General features: G+C 46.1%; 1 protein-coding gene across 1 annotated transcript; it reads right to left on the reverse strand.

Moving 5' to 3' along the window:
* Positions 1-680: 680 nt before the first annotated feature.
* On the reverse strand, positions 681-8,694 carry BANF2 (BANF family member 2). Its single transcript, XM_021700728.1, has 2 exons — positions 8,569-8,694; positions 681-827 (listed from the first exon to the last, which is right to left on the reverse strand). Exons 1-2 carry the CDS (start codon positions 8,692-8,694, stop codon positions 681-683), a joined length of 273 nt encoding a protein of 90 aa, XP_021556403.1.
* Positions 8,695-19,719: the final 11,025 nt, after the last annotated feature.

Here is a 19,719-nt window from a genome sequence, read left to right on the forward strand (position 1 = left end):
GGCAGAAGTGATACAGTGTGAGTCAGAGACTGGTTCGTAAAAGGCACTGTGGCTTCCTGCTTGCTCTCTTACTGCCTCTCGGGTCAGCCACTTTGGGGGAAGCTAGACGCCATGCCATGTGTAGCCCTATGGAGAGGCCCACGTAAAGAGCAGCTGAGGCCTCCAGTCAACAGCTACATGAGTGCAACACCTTGAAATGGAGCCTCCAGCACCAGTCAAACCTTCAGATGACTGCTGCCCAGCTGCCAGTTTGCAACCTCATGGGAGACCCAGAGACAGAACCACCCAGCTAAGCCACTCTCAGTTCCTGACCCTAAGAAACTATGTGAGGTAAAATTGTTTGTTTGAAGCTGCTATGCTTTGGGCTCATGGGTCATGCAGCAATAGATAACCAATACACTGGCTTAAAACTTAATCCCCACCTTAGAAGAAAAGATTCTTTTATATAAATTTATTCTGAAATACTTGGCATGATGTTCATGGGAAGTGAATGACAGTGGTTTTTGGGTGGGTGAATTTGGGGATCATTTGTCTTTTGTCTTGTCCTCTTTTATATGCGTGCATGACTTTGTATAATGAACGTGTATCCTTCAAGTTAAACACAAAAATAATGACTCCAAGCCTGGGTGCCAGTACCGAGTGCGCCGTTTACCCAGGGGTCAGAGCCAGGAGGTGTGTGTCTATAGGAAGCAGGAGCACCACTCCTTCAGACAATGAGAACTCTCCTGGGCCTCACACTCGGTGGCACCACAACAACAGATGAGCCACTTCTGAAACTCTGCTTCATTCTTGTGCATCAGAAGGAACTGTCCCAACAGGATGTAGGCCTGTGGGGCGGGGGAGAGGTAGGGAGAAAAACGGGAAAGGTTATAATAAACCAACCCAGAGGTGCTCTTCTCCAACACCAGGACCCTCGTAAAAATCGAAGGAAGGGGCCCAGGTCAGGTTTGAGGGACAATGACAGCACCTGGGCGATGGGGATTCTGGGACCGGCCCTTGGTGAGATGTGAGGCCAAGTGAAATGCACATCTCTTGGGTCGGGTTTGGGGGGATGTTCAGCCTGGGGTAAACCAGAACCTGACTTTCTCAACTTTAATGAGCACATATATCACCTGGGACCTTGTTAAAAGGCAGGTTCTGACTCACTAAGTCTGGAGGGGGGCCTGAAAGTCTGCGTTTCCATGTCCCCAGCTGATGCTGGTCCAGGGACATTTTGAGTAGCAAAAGCGTACTCCCTTCTGGCCTCTGATCTAGTATTTCTCTCTCCCTTTTCTTAAAAAAGTAATTTCTCCATCCAACGTGGAGCTCAAACTTACAATCCCAAGATCAACAGTTGCACGCTCCACCAACTGAGCCAGCCAGGTGCCCCTAGTATTTCTTTTTAACACAGACACACGCACATACGCACACATGCACGCACACATAAAGAAGAATCAGAGATGCTCCCCACCCCATCACTTTCTCAATCCATCTTGCAGAGTTTCTAACTCTCTTCGCTGTTGACATTGTGGATAATTTTGTGCTATTGGGGTGGGTTGGGGACTGTCCTGTGCATTGCAGCAAGTTTAGCACCATCCCCAGTCTCTACCCACTAGATGTAGGAGCAGTCCCCCAGCCCCCCAAATTGTGACAGTCATAACCACCTCCAGACATTGCCACATGTCCCCTCCAGACATTGCCACAAAAGCTCCTTCGACCAAGAACCACTGCACGTGGGACTGGCAGATGAAGGGCATCTTGACACCAATCTGTTCTTGCGAACCAGCTGTGTGACCTCGGGCAACTCACTTAACATGAAGTGAGGACCCCAAGAAACAGGGTCTCAGTTTCTGCATCGCCTGAAGGCACACAACATGCCCTGCCCCACCTTGCAAACTGAATTAAGTAGATTCAGTGTGAAAACGTCAGGAAAATGCAAATTCCTTATTTGTCCTGGAATGCTTAGCCTGTGGGAGGAGCACAGAATGTAAAACACGATAAACCTTGCCCATCCTTCCCTTCTGAAAAGTCTGTGCGCATGAAAAACGCACGTAATTAATACTAAGTACACCAGGACTGATAGCTCTTCGGCATTCTCTCATTTTCTAACTACTATTCTACAACTTTTCACTAATCTCTTTATAATTTTATCACATGATTATTGACAAGGAGCAAGGACTACATGGAGAAAGGGACACCCAAGACCGAGTGGCCACAAATTGACTGAGCTGCTCAATGGTGAAGCCTGGAGATTTAAGGTCACATAAACGCCCGTCATTCACGGCTGGTTTGGGGGCTCTCCAGCCTGGAATGAATGAGAACCAGTGTCCACGCCTGCCGTCCTGGGCCTTCTCCAGGAAAACCTGCTGCTGTCTATTTACTCTCAGTTACATAAAACAAAGCAAACTTCATCTGAACCAAAGGGAACATTTTTTTTTTAAAGAAATTAAATAAAAGCTGAATTGCAGTTGTAAAATGTACCCAAGCTGTTGGAACTTGGGGTTTCTTATTTTTAGTTATGGTCCTGTTGTTGAAAAGATTAAAAAAACAGCCAGGATGTCATGGTCATTTTCAACTGCTACTTGAATCATCTTTTTAGAAAAGCCATATTATTGCTTAGAACGATCTCATATCCTTGTATTTTCAGTGCTGATTTTATGGAGATGTCTTTAATTCAACATTTAAAAAAAATGAACATCTATTGAATGTTAATTGAGCCAAGTGCTGCAGTGGGTGTGGGGGATGGGGTGCAGAGGTGAATGACAGGATCAAGGAAAAAGGAGCTCTGTCCAGGGAGAAAGAACATTAGTGAAGATGATAAATAATAGTAATAATAATAATAGTAATGGCGCTTGAGGACCTTTGATGGGCTCCAGACCCCTGGCACGTTTTAACCCCGTCCCATTCTCCAGATGGAATCACTGAGAAGAGAAGAGGTTGACCCTTGTTTTCCTGAGCCCCATGTTTGCCCATCCCGACTGTCCACATCTGGCCTCACACCTATGGCGGCCTCTGCCCTTTTGGAGGCTCCGCTGTTGGCATCAGCTGGTTGGGTGATCAGAGCCTCCATATCCCCACCAGCCTCAGCAGCTGGGAAACCAGGGAATGCATGCCATGTAGGACCACAGGCAAATTTTCCAGGAACGCTGCAGGAAGAAGGGCCTCTTCTCGTGGCCTCTGGAACCAAGTTGCCACTGACTGTCCCTTGTCCACTTGCTCTGCCACCCTCCAGGGGTGGGGAGGAAAAGTTAGCCATCGTCATGGTCCCCATCACCACTCTGCCCAAAGCCTGTTCCGTTTCTCCACTGGCTCCAGAAAGTGACCAAAGCTCACAAAAATCTGGCTGCGGGGAGGGTGACGCAGAGACACGGGAACGTTGAGCAGACATGGCCTAGTCCCACCACCTTGGACAGAGCCCCCCCCCCCCCTTGGTTTAATGCTTTGCTGCGGCCATCTTGAAGTCCTCAGTATAGGGGAACAAGGGGCCTCATATCTTCATCTCATGCTAGGTGGCTGGTCCTAGTCCATGCCAATGAAAATCTTCCATCTTCACTGTAACACCTGGCCTTTTCTTTTCTTTCATTAACTGTTTTTTTATTTGAGCAAAGTTGACACACGTTTGTTTCAGGTGTACAACATAGTGATTTGACACCCTGCAGGTTATGCAATGCTCCCCACAAGTGTACCTTCTGTCACCTGACCTTTGCAAACACATCCATGGTCTTGGCCCTCACTGATTCTCAGGTTTCTCTCTCACCTCTGCCTGCAACGCCAGCTCCTTGGAGCCTAGAGTGAATGCATTTACATGGCCACAAGACTTCATTGGGGGATCAACAACTCTCTTTTTCTCTAACCGGGTTTTGGCTCTTCAGCCTTCATGGCCACTGGTAGCCAGTGACAATCTTGAAAATCCAGTACCTCTTGGTCATTTCTGGTTTAAAACTCTTTGTCTTAGTGCGAATGCTCGATCCAATGCAGGGCTTGCCCCTTCTTCTTTCTTCTCCATGCCTCCCTGGGATATACTTACACTAAAAAATTATTTGTTTGACTAAAATTCAGATTTGATGGAGCAGGTCCCTGTATTTTATCTGGCAACCCTACGCAGGGTAACCCCAAACTTCCACAACTGACTCCTTGCAGGGCCCAGACATCAGGCAGTGGGGGAGCCTCTGCATGACTACCCCCCACCCCCAGAGACTGTCTGCCCAGATGCAAATTTCACCTCTCTCACCCCGAGTGACTTTGAGCAGGTCACGCTCTGTGGCTCTGTTTCCCCATTGGTAAAACAAAGGTGAAATAGTATACCTTATAGGATTTTCTGATGCTTTGATGAAATATAAATAATGCACTGAGGACAGAGCCTGACATGTAGCAAACATCATGCACAAGTTCTGCTGTTAGGAGAGGCTTAGGGAGCAGGTGGGCACCCATACATACACCCCTTACTGATCTTCCAAGTATCTTTCCGGAGGAAGATTCAGGCTCAAGGATAGGACTTTATAGTGTCTTCAAAGAACATTGAACCAAACCAGATTCTCTGGGCTGGTAAACTTACTTCCTCACTGTTGGATAACCTCAGGGTTATCCCCCGAGTAATGCACCCGCCCCATAGGGCACTGCTCAAAGTCCCTGAATTTACTGAGTGCCTGGAAATTCACTCATCCCTGGGCCAGGTTTTCATAGGGAGAAGAGGAGTACAAAGATTGTAGAACCCTCCTGTGCTTCACAGGAGACGTGGGAGAGCCCCAAAGGCAAGCTGTGCCTCTCTAGTATAATGAGTGTGGGTACTCAGGCCATGTGTGGAAAGAACAGTCAACAGCACAGATGTCACAGCAAGGGGTCCTATTGAATACTCAGTGTTCAGAAGCACGAGCTTATCAGGCTGGGGTAGGTGGGCAGAAGGAAGGCATTCTTCCCAGAGAAGGTCCGTTGTGAATGGGGTCCTGAAGTGGGTGAATGTCCATTTCAAGAGAGGCCTGCGGGCAGGTGGTCCCGTCTGTGTTTGTGATTCATGGACAGTGTGGCTTGGGTATGGAGTGGGTGGGGGTGGGGAATATAAGACAGAGCTAGAGCCAGGCCATCAAAAGCCTCTTGAGCGTCTTGTGCACCAACATATTTTCCTTTCCTGGTCATTCCTTTGTCCCTTTCGGCCCTTCTGCTGTTAAATCTAGACCAGCGCTGTCCAGTAGAAGTTTAATGTGAGCCAGCCACATACACAATTTTTAATTTTCTAGTAGCCACAGGAAAAATGTGGGGGGGGATGAAACAGGTGAAATTAGTTCTGATAATATGCTTCATTTTCTCCCATATTTCACAAATATCATTTCAACGTGTAATCAGTAAAAAGCTATTGATGAGATACTTTGCATTGGGTGGGGTACTTTAAAATTCTAAATCTTTAAAATAAAATCACAGTGTGTACTTTATATGCATAGCATTAAAGCATTATTCAGATAGGTGCTCTGCAGATACAAATGGCCAGTGGCCACAGTATCAGATAGCAGAGATCTAGATTCTCAGAGATCTAGATCTGCCAAGGCTGACCGCCTGGGAGAAGAGCGGGCACAAAATACCTCAGAGAGAATTCAGCTAAATTTTTGACTGTCAAAGTCCTGAAGAGACTTGGGTGAATCCATAGAAGAATCAGTAGTTTTAAAAGTCATGGCATAGCTGGGGGAGGGGACAGATAGACCCCAGCAGAGGCCAGCAAAGGATAGCATGAGACCCAGACAGGTGTCCCTCCCTAAGGTCTCTTGCAGGCAGGGTATAAAAATCCAGGAGCTCGGGCGCCTAGGTGGCTCAGTTGGTTGGGCGACTGCCTTCGGCTCAGGTCATGATCCTGGAGTCCTGGGATCGAGTCCCACATCGGGCTCCCGGCTCAGCGGGGAGTCTGCTTCTCCCACTGACCCTCTCCCCTCTCATGCTGTTTCTCTCTCACTCGCTCTCTAATAAATAAATAAATAAAATCTTAAAAAAAGAAAATCCAGGAGCTCAGAGGATTCTAGGGCAGTGAAACAGCTCTGTACGTTACTATAATGGGGGATATGTGTCATTATACATTTGCCCAAACCTATAGAAACTCTGCGAGTGAACCCTAATATAAGCTATGAACCCTAGGTGATTACGATGTGCCAACGTAAGTTCTTTGATGGTTACAGATGTACCACTCTGGTGGGGGTGTGGCTCATGAGAGAGGATGTACATGTGGGGGGGGACAGGGGGCACATGAGAAATCTCTGCATCTTCTGCTTAATTTTGCTGTGAACCTAAAACTGCTCTAAAAATAAAAGCCTAAAAATATGCTAAAAATAATAATAATTAATAAAAAAATATATGCTAAATCTGAAACCCCTTCCCTATAGGATCTGCCTGCCCTGGAGGCTCTTCCTGCTGGCCCCAGCCACTGACTGGTCCTCACCCAGAAGCACCTGTTCACCTTTGTAGGTGCCACATCGGGTCTCCTGGATCCTTTTACAGGACCAGCCAGGCTCCAGCCCTGAAACAGAGTCTCAACACCGAATCCCAGGGTAAGCTCTCTCCCTGCCGTGGTAACCACCGGGACCCAGATCTTCCTGTGTGGTTTGTGACAACACAATCTACTGCCATTCTTGTCCTCACTCAGGACCTTGATCAAGGCACTAACTCCCAGGAGCCTCTGTCCTCTCCTTTATGAAGTGGAGATAGCGACCCTCATCTCATTCGCAGGTGTGTGAGGGGCTCAGAGCAAAGGAGAAAGGTGAAATCCCCTACGTTAGTATTTGGAATTAGTGACCCTAGGAATGAGTAGGGCCTGGAAGTGGTGTGTTGGTCACCGTGCTCACCAGGAGGTCATGAGCATAAGAGGGTCCTGGCCACACCCAGGCAAACGGTTTCTTCTTCCCTACAGCCCTGATTCTGTGCAGCAAGTTCTGGGATGCCTGAAATTTACCCATTATTCATTCATTCCTTTATCTTAAACATGCCTACTGCCCCACCTGTAATCCTCATTTAAAACACAGGCTGGAAAAGACAAAACTATAGGGACAGAAAATAAATCAGTGGTTGTCAGGAGCTGCGGGTGGGGAATATGAAGGGCACAGAGGAGCATTTTGAAGTGTGGGGACTGTTCTGTGTGGCTTCATGACTGCATGCATTCGTCAAACCTTGCAGAACTGTGTACTAAAAAAGGTGAAATTCACTGTATGTGAATAAAAATATTTTTAAAATGCTGAGTCTGGCTGAACAACAGCAAAAAAACCCACAACCCATTAAATCAAAGGGGGTAGAAGCCAGAATAATGGGTATCTCTGAGAGTGGGGGATGGCATTGATGGGGGAGAGACACAAGGGGATCATCGGGCATTCTGGAGGTATCCAATCACTGAATCTGGGGGGGTGCCTCCATGAGTGTGTGTGTGTGTATGTATATATATGTAAAAATTCACTGAGCTGAACCCTTCATATCAATGTCGGTGCATTACACTGCAATAGAAAAGAAAAAGGGACAATCATTTCTTTCAAAAAGGAATTTTTAATTTAAAATGTCTTTTCTAACCAGACTTTGCTTACTTCACTACCTGCTTGGGAAGGGTCCCATCTCCTTTATCTGGGAGGAAAGAATCCAATCCACCTCAATGGTGGAGCTCCAGCTTCCTGGCAATACCACCTAGTGGATATTAAATGGGCCAGTAGATTGGGGTGATATTCAGAATATTTCACAGCTGGTATAAGCAACGTGTTGACCAGAAAACCAGAGGCCCACTAGTTCAGAGGCCCCCTGGAAATAGCCGTGCACGGTGCAGGTGCACACCAAACTGTTATCAGCCGTGTGTGCAACAGTTCCCAGCCTTGTCGGGCGTTCCTGCAACATCTTCCTGCGCAGTGGTATAGACTGACATGAGAAACTGAAGGGAATGAGCAGCAGTAGCTGTGGGCAAAATCTCTTAACTGAGCGCACAATGCTCCACGTGAATTCCCATCTGCCTCTGTATGTGCTCCTCACTCTCTTTGGGTTCTCCTCGGGATCATCTCCCATTCTCTCCTAAAATTCCAAGCAGCTTTAAGAGCACCATAAAAACAAATAATTACGAAGAAAAGAATGTTCTGCTTCCACTGGATACCCTTGAGGCCATTCTTGGGCTGTGAGTGACATCTTAGAACTACTCATATCCTCTTACTCTGGTGTAGACCCCAGTCTGCTGTTACTCCACCTGCCATTGCCAAGCTGGTGCCCTGGTGGGGCAGGCGAGACCCCACGAATCTCTTCATGGAGGTGGGAAGTACATGCAAATCATCCATCCTGATGGCGCAGCCCCAGACTTGGGCGGCTGGCTCACTTCTGTTGACCTCTGGGTGTTTGAACACCAAGTGAATCATGCCCGGCCCTGCTGCTCTGAGCCGAAGCCATTCAATTTGCCCATCATCTACTGGCCCTCGAGGCTGCCCAAGCATGAGGGGTCAGTGACGCTGAAGCAAGTGGCGCTCTGCCAAGTGGCGGCTTTGCTCTGTGATGGCCCCTTGCAGGGACACATAGCAGCAGCAGCCATCTGGCAGGGCTCAGGGAAGAGAGGTCGGGGAGCGAAGTTGGGGCAATAAGAAAAAAATGAGTTACCTTGCTGAAACCTTTGGTGACCAAATTGACTGCAAGCTCACGGCTGATCCCGTCCACCCAGGCAACATCCTTTTCTCCGATGGGTTCAGAGAGGAAGGCTCTCAGCCTGGGAGACATGTGATCCATCTTCTGTAACAGCGGCGGGAGAACAGGGTTAGGAGGTGGCTGGCTGCTCACAGGGAGAGAGGACACTGGGGGACTTCCCTGCCGAGGGATGGGGGCAACAGATGGCAGACTTCCTCCCACCACTCAATATTTATTGAGGACTTTGAGATGTCAGGGGCAGTGCCCTGCACTGAAGACCTCAACACATCCATTCCTGCCTGGATGGACTGAGAAATGTACAATGATGGCCCTGGATGAGACTAGTAAACTCCACCAAAGGGGTGCATTTAATGCTAAGAACTGTGATGGGTTTCTCTCTGCTACTCTTCCTGCCGTCAGTGCTTAAAGAAACACTGCTTCTTAGGAGCAGAATTGTGGTTGGAGAAATGGGGATATGTTGGTCAAAAGGTGCAAAGGTTTAGTTACATGGAATGAATAAATTCTGGACATCTGGTATACAGCACGGTAATAATAGTTAACAATAACGTATTGTGTACTTGAAGACTTCTGAGAGGTAGATCTTAAATTACATCTTACTACACACGCATACACAAAAGGATACCTATATAGAACTGACGGATCAGTTGTTTAGCTTGATCGAGGTGATCTTTTCAGTGAGTGTATGTCAATCAAATTGTGCACCTTAATATAAACAATTTCTTTAAGTCCAAGATTTCTCAATAAAGTTGTCTTAAAGGGAAAAAAAAAGAAATCATTGTTTCTCTTAGCTAATTAACCCACCTTCTCTCTTTACTACCAACACTTTTGCATATTTTTATTTTAGCTTTTATCACACTCTGTAATAGTTGGTTGTTTAGTGACACATAACAGAAAACTCTTCAACTGGATCAACTATCAAAGAAGACATTATATAACTCAAAAGCCCAAGGGTAAGGATGGGTATGGTGCAATCAAGGCCACAACTCCATTTTCTCTGATTCTTTCAACTTTTCCTCCTTGTGTTGGCTTCGGTCTCAGTTGGTTCCCCTCATGGCAGGGAAATGGCTGCTTTAGGACTCATATTCCCCAACACTGCACCCCAGAAGAAGAAGGAAAGAGAAAGAACGTGTCTCTGAGGCATTCCAAGCAGAGCCTCATCCAGTCCTGAAGGTCTGCATAGGGTTACCAGTGTGAGCTTAGTATTGGCAGTACACTCCAGTCCTAGATCTGGGAGGGGAGTTAGCTTTCTTTAAACCATATAAGCTGTGAGATCAAGCATAGTTACCTGAACAAAATCAGGATTATTATCTGGAGAAGGGGAGATGAGTGTTAAACTGTAACCATAATACCCCACTATTGTCCACCCCTTTGGTGACCCAATATCTGTACATTTTTCTTCCATTATATAATCATCAGAAATACCCACACTTGGCTAATGTAGACTCACCTCCTCCCCCAATGGGTGAAGCCCTATGACTCATCCAGTTACTGGATTCAGATTCAAGTTCATATTTTCTGGAAGATGCATCATATTCTCCATCATGTCTGGAAGTAGCAACTCATGGGATGGTAACCTATGAACTGAATTCTGAACTTCACCACCATCAACATAGTCAATAGTGAGGGGAAAAAACTCCAGGCTATCTGCAATAAGAATTTCCAGAAGGGGAATTCTCCATTTGGAGAAGGGGACCATGGGAAACACATTCAGGTGTCATTGGCCAACAGTACATGCAGTCTTTTTTTTTTTTTTTAAAGATTTTATTTATTTATTTGAGAGAGAGAGAATGAGAGAGAGCACATGAGAGGGGGGAGGGTCAGAGGGAGAAGCAGACTCCCTGCCGAGCAGGGAGCCTGATGTGGAACCAGTACATGCAGTCTTGAGGAAATATTGGAGATTCCTTGCCATGCTGGTAAAGCAAGTGCCTTAGTCAGCCGAGATGGTGGCCCCCAGCTCTGCGTTTGGGTGTAGCTGCCCCGTCTGCTGCCTCACCAACATTTGAGTGGGCGTGTGTCTTTCAAGGAGAGTCATTGCTTTAACAACATGCTTCTGGTTGGTACAAGTTCAGGGGTTGCCCCGAGGAATGGGCAATTTCAGGCAATTTCAGGCATTGGTTGCCCCTTTCTTTGGCAAGTCAGCATCCTTAAGAATCTCCTGGATTTCTTCTATTCAAGTCTGTGGGTTGGTAGTTCAAGCTGGATTTGGTCTCAGGTCAGAATCCTTGAGCTGGCAACAGGGCTCTGTGCCTTGCCCACTGCCCTACTCCCCAGATTAGTGGCATCTTCCTTCACCTCTGACGTGAAGGTACCCCACGTTGGCTCCCTACCCCCCAGCTATATCCTAGCTCCATGTTCGCAGTGAGTGGGCTGTCCCCTTCATCAGGCTTGAGGTACCTAAGACAAGATGCTCCATAGAGACCTGGGACTTGGGGACACTGTTTATCCAGGGCCCTGATCTTTTCTCTTGCTAAGCCACCTGATTTGCTGCCTGTGTTCTAACTTTAGCCAGTTACATCAGCTTTTCTGACCCAGCAGGGCTTGCTCATCAAAGTCCAGTCACTTCAGCTGGCAGGCCACAGGCAGAAAGGCCCTCTCTCAGCAAAGCTGTGTTTTTATTCCTCCCCATTTTCAGATGGGCTACCCTCCTAAATTTGAGTCTCCTAGGACCTTTTTTTTTTTTTTAAAGATTTTATTTATTTATTTGAGAGAGAGCACGAGCAGGGCAGGAAGGAGCAGAGGGAGAGGGAGAAGCAGGCTCCCTGCCGAGCAGGGAGCCCAATGCAGGGCTCAATCCCAGGACCCTGGGATCATGACCTGAGCCAGAGGCAGACACTTAACCGACTGGGCCACCCAAGTACCCTGAGTCTCCTAGGACCTTAACAAAGACTGCCAGAGGTAGCCAACATCCTAAGTATTTCCCACCATATCTCTCCAAATGTCCTATCTCCCTACACATAGGGTCTGTATCCTGGGGTTAAACAGGGAGAATCAGCCATTTTGCTAGCCCGGGATCAGCGTCTTCCTAGTTCAGATGGACATCCTGCTGTTCTTCATGTGAATACCTCTTCTCAGCCAATCCACATTTGAGGTTTGCTTATTGTAGCATCCCCTTCTTGGTACCAAACTCTGGGTCAGTTTGGACAGTTTGTAATTCAACAGAAAAATCCAGTTCAAACTGGCTTACATAGTAAGAAGGTCTTATTAACATCTGCCACCAAGAAGTCCGGAGGTGGATCACATGCTTGAGGAAGGCTCTGGCTTGAGTTCTCTGCAACTCTCTTGGCTTGGCCTTCCTTTATATATGGGCTCAATCCTCAGCTTGACTCTTTCGTGGAAATAACTGGGCTGTGGCCAGACCTGGCATCACTTTTGCAAGGCGCGTCCCCCTCCCTCAAAGGAAAACTGTTTTTCCCTAGAAGCTACCAAGGAATGTCTTCTCCAGTCCAAATCATCATATGTCAAGCCCAGATTTGTGTCCTACCTCTGGTTCAGAAGGCAAGTCAGTGACCTACAGAGCACCCAGGCTGCATGGGTGAGGATGCGGCACAAAGTAGGGTAGCTGCCATGTTAGTGGGGGTAGTTACTCCATACCATGATATGGGACAAGGTCAGAAGAGCAACCCAATGTCCACCATATATTCCCCAGTAGATTGTGAGGGCCACAACTGCCTCCTAACGCCCTTTGCTTCCCAACCCAGCCCCAGGCAGGCAAAGGGCAAGCACTCGGTGACGGAAGTGACTGATCCATCCATTGCTTTCAGATATCTCCAGCGCTGGTCCCCTCACCTGTTCCCATGCTCCCAATTCTCCACACCTAGAGTCTAGCTCCCCTCATAAGGCTTCCTGCCTTCTGTGACACTTAAGGACACAAACTCTCCAAGAAGTGATGAATCTGAAGGCACTGATTGTAGGAGTTAGGAGGCATCTAAGAGACCTTGATGTGTCAGCTGGTTCGAGGAAGGGGAGCACAAGGCAAGACTGGTTGTCCAGGGGCCCCAGTACTGCAGGTCTCAAATACACAGTGGTGTGAGCTGTGAATATTATTATGGGGGAGGGGTCTCCATCTCTCCAGCAGCTAAATATGAAGATCTCTCTTAATCTGTGAAAATACGCTGAAGGGTGAGCTCTGCAGCCCCCATCACCTCCTGGGATGAGGAGTCGGGATTGGGGGTCCAGCTTCAGGCTGGGCTGTAGGAGATCAGGGTTTCTGAGCAGGAGGAAGAGCCCCAGAGCTCTTTCACCAGCTTTTTGGGGAAAATTCCATTCACTATCCACGTTGGCCATCTGTTAAGTTAAACATCTCTGCCCATTAAATGAATAAATGGAAACTACAACGTTGCTATCAATGCAGCAGCAGCATCAAAGACAGGTAATGATTAGCAACACCTTGTGTGTATTTGCTTTTCTCACACACCTGATCTCACTTTGATCCTTGGAACACTCTGGAGCATAGGCAGCAGGAATTTTTATCCTTCTGAGGATCCACTGAATAGAAGCCTTCACATTCATTAGGATGCCTTTGTCTGAGGCAGTGGTTCTCAACTGGGGGCAAATTGTACCCCCCCTCCGCCGAACCCCAAATTGGCAAACTGTCTGGACACACTTTGGGTTGTCAAAACTGAGGGAGGAGAGCTATTGGCATCTAAGGGTAGAGGTCAGGGTTGCTGCCTAATGTCCTGTAATGCACACAACAGCCCTCCCACAACAAAGAATTACCTGGCCCCACATGTTGATAGGTTCAAGGCTGAGAAACCCTTGGCTAAAAGTAACAGAAAACCTGACTCAAATGGTCTTAAAAAATACTTTTCTAATCTCACATAATCCGAAATCCATCGGTGTGGTGGACCCCAGGATCTTGTCAGTCAGCGTCTGTGTGTGGGTGTGTGTGTGTGTGCGCGTGTCCATCCATGTGTGTCAAGAACCAGGCCAGCTGCGTCCAAGGTCCCAAGATGCATACAAAATTTGCTTGGGTCCCGTCCAGACATGAAAACTTCCAAAGGAAGGACAGGACATTTCTTCTCAGGTGTTCCCAGAACCTCTTCAGTAGAACTTGCCTTGGTTGCATTGGCCGGAACCAGGCAGCATGCCCACCTGGAAACCAGTCACTGGCCAGGGGAGTGGTCTGCATGGGGATGCGGATGAGGTCAGCCCGCTGGACATATGGCCTCTCAGAGAACGCCGGGTTCTGGAGGAAGTAGGAAAGGAGGTGGATGCTGGGTAGTGAATGACTGAGTCCACCATGTCTTCCAACCTGGTCAAATGTTCAGTCCATCACAACTAGCATTCTCAAAGTTTAATGTGCACACGGACCACCTGAGGGCGGGGTCTTGTTTAAAAATGTGGGTTCTGATGCAGAAGACCTGGGTGGGGCCCAAGGTGCTGCATTCCTAACCAGCTCCTAAGAAGATGCCCATGCTGGGAGCTCACAGATCACACTTGGAGTAGCAAGGCATTACATGATGCCACTTTTTCTTTTTATATTTAATGGTGGCAAAATTTACATAACATAAAATTTACCGTCTTAACCATACTTAAGTGTCCAATTAGGTGGTGTTAAGTATATTCACATTGTTGTGCAACCAACCTCCAGAACTCTTTTCATCTCACAAAACTGAAACTCCAAACTCATTAAATAGCAACTCTCCACAGTCACCTCCCCCCAGCTCCTGCCAACCACCACTCTGTTTTCTGTCTCTATGAATTTGACTACTCCAGATTCCTCATTTAAGTAGAATCGCAAGTATTTGTCTTTTTGTGACTGGTTTATTTCACTCAGCCTAATGTCTTCAAGGTTCAACCATGTTGTATCATGGGTCAGAATCTCCTTCCTTTTTAAGAATGAATAATATTCCACTGTATGTATATATCGTATCTTCTTTATTCACTCACCCATCAGTGGACACTTGGCTTACTTCTACTTTTTGGCTATTGTGACTAATGTTGCTATAAACACGGGTGTGCAAATATCTCTTCAAGATTCTGCTTTTAGGGCGCCTGGGTGGCTCAGTTGGTTAAGCGACTGCCTTCGGCTCAGGTCATGATCCTGGAGTCCCTGGATCGAGTCCCGCATCGGGCTCCCTGCTCGACAGGGAGTCTGCTTCTCCCTCTGGCCCTCCCCCCTCTCATGTGCTCTCTCTCATTCTCTCTGTCTCAAATAAATAAATAAAATCTTTAAAAAAAAAGATTCTGCTTTTAATTCTTTTGGATTGAGTGGAATCACTGGACTATATGGTAATCCCATGTTTAATTTTTGGAGGAACCACCATACAGTTTTCCATAGTGACTGTACCAATGCTGTATATTCTTAAACTTTACCACACATTAGACTCATGCTGGGAGACACAAATAACCAAAGCTTGGGTCCCTCCTCTAGCATTTGACTTAATTAGCATGGGGTGTGGCACAGACATCGGAATTTTCAAAAACTCCCAGGTGATTCCAATATGCTGCCAAGTTTGAGAACCACTGTTTCCTTGTCATTTGCTTCTCATAAAATTATGAGCAGGTTTTCTAGGTCCCAGCTAAGTGGGATGTTATAGTAGGTTGTCTATGTCTGTGTTGCCAGACGGCTTATGCTCACCAACTAGCAGGCAGTGTCTGTCCCCCCTTCCCCAGGCACATCATATCCTCATTAGCCATCAGCAGGAAGATTTAACTATGACCCCTGATGGCTTTGAAGTCAGAGAATTCAGAGCAGACAGGCCTCTATAATGGCCTACTCCTTTTTTTTTTTTAATTAAAAAAAGGGATCTTTACTTCAAAGGAAATTTTACCTGGAATCCCTTTATATAAAATAGATCAAAGCAGAATAACTCTGTTGACTTGCCAATGAGGGGAGGGCACCAGAGCCACCCTGGGATATATATGGAGCCGTCCCTATGGTTCCCTTTATGACCCCCTCAAACCCCTGTCTGATCCAGCCTACACCCCTCATTTCACCTGTAAGAAACCCAAGACCTCAGAATTTAAGTGACCTGCTCAAGATCCTATGCTTAGCAAAACAGGGTTGACTCTGTTTTCCAGGGTAGCACTCTTTCTAAGTGATGGGGGCATTTCCAGGGTGGGTTTCAGGGTGGGCTATGTTACGGTCAGATCAAGCACTCAGCCATCACATGACAAAACTACCACAAATGCCTTGACATAGTCCTGTCCCATAAAAGAGTCTTGGGTTACAGGGCGTTCTATTAATTACATCGTTTTGAACCACAAAGTACTGTTTGGGGAAGATACATTGGCAGGAAATGACTTCAACCAAGTCTGGTTTTAGAGGCTAAGAGAAGTCACTCACCTGTTTAAATAAGGAATAAAGCGTCAATGGAATTTAATCACGACTCCCAAAGGAATGACCTTCTAGTTGCAAATGTTTGACATCCTTTAAAGATCATTTAAAAATCTATACAATAAGTCTTTGTGAAGACGCAATCCCAAACGCGCCCCATCAGATAAATGGAGTGGGGTGGGGATGCTGCTCTAATGCCATACAAATGGGTATTTGGGGCTTGGGATAAGATTTCCAGTGGGGACATTGTACACAAGTTTAAAAAGTAACATCTCTCAACAACCATTAGCTGAGAGTGAAGTCATTAGTCTCTGGAGCCCAAGTAAGATGACTCTAGAGCTGACCCAATGATGAAGACACTGGTATGGACCATACAAGAACATAGCTAGAATACTATAGTTTCCCTGAAATCTAAATGGAAGAGTGTAATATTTCTAAATGTATTACTTTGCCTAATATGTGATTTTAAATGTGTATAATTAAATTATGAAATGAAAAGGTACAAGCAAACTATTTTATCTATATCCCTAAGAGTTTATACATTCAAATGGCCCAAAAAAGCATTTTTGGAGGGGTCTTCTAATTGAGCAAATGAGAGGTTCTTTTATTTTCCTGTTTGCTTTATATTTGGGCATATGTAGTACTGCCTACTCCAGGAACTGTGATGTTGATATTACTTAAGCTTCATGTTTTGCTCTCCCCTTTTATTGAAGGGGTACAGGACAGAAATCTGCATAGGTGGTCACATTGTTGAGGGGGCTGCTGCCCACATTTTGTTCTAGAAAATGCCCCCCATGGTGAATCTTTTTTTATGTGAAGAAAAAAGTATACCTTTCAAAATTGGTGTATTTCTGTCTTTATGAGGAAAGGAATTTGTAAACATATTTCTCTTTTTACTCAGCCTACTGGGAAGCTTTGAGCTAAACCTACTGGCCACATTTAGAAATTAGCATGGATAAAATCTCTCTCCCTTCCTAGTTATCATATTTACTTCTTCCCCTCAATGCCCTCATTTTCTTTCTACTTTTACTTTAAAACTTAAATTTATGTGCTCAGAGTACTCACACACTTTTTAAATTATGCTGCTTTATTATGTGCTCCAAGCCTCAAAGATATGGAGAATAAAAATAGTTCCTAAACTAAGCAGATTTATGGAAAAATTCAGGGTCCCTCCCTATGGTCTCAAAAACTCTGCAGCCTTGTAGCACCAAGGGAAAGCAAGAGAATGAGGATGAGAATAATCTCAGGATTGTCCCTACAGAGGCCCTTGCCTCCAGTGTGCGGATGGTGGGACAATGGAGTTGGACCAGGAGGGAATGAGGACAGTACGCATTTCTCAGCCCTAGGATCCAAAGGAATGCTGTCTGTCAGATACCATTCCTGGTCCTATATACCTCTGCCCCGCTCCTCAAAACTATCTCTTCTCCCTTCAAATGACCCGGTCTGCCTCTCCCTCCCAGTCATTCCTAGATAAAGAATAAAAAGAAAGGTGGTAATATTCCTATGACACTGAGATCTGACTCTGAGGAGCTCTCTCCCCCTTAAGCTGTTAAAGGTCTGAGGAGACACTGTAAGGTTGCCTCCCTTTTTGGATGGAAGCTCATGGCCCCAAGGCATAGGGCTCCACTTTGTACAGTCAACTCAGGAATTACTTTCCAGGGCCTACCATGCTCACCACAGTGTCCCATGGCCAAATTTCACCTTCTCAGGCCACATCCTGGTGCACCTGTGAATGGCTTTCTCTGTGAGGATTGCTCAGCTGGCGGGCTCTATGCCTGCTGGCGGCCATCTTTGCCAGGATGTATGGAGAGCCTGCCTGAGAAGGAAGCAACGTGGAGAGAAGCAGATCTGAGGTCAGTGCAGATGGGCAGAAGAAATGCCCAGGCTAGGGAGTCAGAGATAAATGGATGCAAATATTTGTCCTTCACTTACTAGCTGGGAGACCTTGAGAGGATTTCTGAACCAAAGATTCCGTTTCCTCATCTGTATGGTGGGCATAATGAATGTCACCCACCCACAGGGTGGTTGTGCAGATCAGATGAGTTAACTGAATGTCGAACGTGCAGTACACTGTCTGGAAGAGAGTAAGCACCACTGCAGGTGAGCCAATTCATTGGGATTGTATCGCACCAGGATTTCGCAAATGTCTATGGTTATACGGTCAAGTTGATTTCTGTTGCTTCTAAGCACTATCTTCTTCTTCTTCTTCTTTTTTTTTTTTGGTTTCAAGTTTTTATTTAAATTCTGGTTAGTTAATATACAGTGTAATATTAGTTTCAGGTGTAGTACTTAGTGATTTATCATTTACATACAACACCCAGTGCTCATCACAACAAACGCCCTCCTTAATGCCAATCACCTTTCTAGCCTATCCCCTGCCCACCTCCCCTCCAGCAATCTTCAAGTCTATTTTACAGTTTGCCTCTCTCTTTCTCCCCTTTTTTCATCTGCTTTGTTTCTTAAATTCCACATATGAGTGAAACCATATGGTGTTTGTCTTTCTCTGACCGACTTATTTCACTTAGCATTATACTCTCTAGATCTATGTTGTTGCAAATGGCAGGATTTCATTCTTTTTTATGACTGAGTAATATTCCATTACATATGTGTATATACACACACACACACACACCACCACCACCACCACCACCACCACACTTTCTTTATCCATTCATCAGTCAATGGACATTTGGGCTCTTTCCATAGTTTGGCCTCCAGTGTGCGGAGGCCAGTAAGACATAGGGGTGAATGTATCCCAATGAATCTCTATTTTTGTATCCTTTGGGTAAATACCTAGTAGTGAAATTGCTGGGTCGTAGGGTAATTCTATTATCAACTTTTTGAGGAACCTCCAAACTGTTCTCCAGAGTGGTTGCACCAGTTTGCATTCCCACCAACAGCATAAGAGGATTCCCCTTTCTCTGCATCCTCGCCAATATCTGTTGTTTTCTGTCTTATTAATTTTAGCCATTCTGACAGGTGTGAGGTGGTACCTCATGTAGTTTTGATTTGTATTTCCCTGATGATGAGTGAATACTGTCTTCTAAAACATGAGCCTGTCTGTCCTTTGCATACCATGGAAAGACCCTTTGGCATCCATCCCTGTGAGGGTTGCCTGTTGTCTACCAGTGCTCAGCACTGGCTCTCTCTACTTCTGGGGCCAGCACCCCTACTTCCCTTTGGAGACTCACTCTTCCCCAAACTTCAATCTCTATCTTCCCAACCCCCTGGCTCCAGGGGGCAACCATGTAAAGGCCTGGCCAATGGAACTAGTATATCATTTTGGCCACAGCAATGGTTCAGAAATGGGTTGTGGTGTGTTCCCCAGCCCAGGCCAAGCTCAGCTGGCAGGATGTGAGTGCAGAACTACTGGTGACCATCTCTGTCATCACCTGTCCCTGAGAACATGCCTGAGAAGGAAGCAACATGTAGGAAAGCAGATCTGTGAGAAGGAAAGAGACATTCCCAGGACTCACTTGCAGTCCTGGATCTAGCCATGCCTGAAGGCACCTACCCTTGAATTTTTCAATTGTATCAGGCAATATTTCCCACTTTTGTTTAATTTAGTTTAAATTGGGATTGTACAATCTGTAACAAAGAGCCCTAACTAATCCACCCCCCCCATATTCATTCACTCATTCACTCATTCATTCATCAAGTGTTTGTGGTATGCCTTCTATGCACCAAGCACAATGCAAGGCACAAAAGCATCTTCATTCCACCTAGAGGCCTGTGGCAGGATTAGTCCCATGGGCAGGCAACAGGGATGGAAAAAATCATTTTTCAATGACCATTAATGCTCATCATTCACAAATAAAAGGAATATT

The sequence above is a fragment of the Neomonachus schauinslandi genome, chromosome 10, assembly GCF_002201575.2.
Source record: "Neomonachus schauinslandi chromosome 10, ASM220157v2, whole genome shotgun sequence".
NCBI classification, from domain to species: domain Eukaryota; kingdom Metazoa; phylum Chordata; class Mammalia; order Carnivora; family Phocidae; genus Neomonachus; species Neomonachus schauinslandi.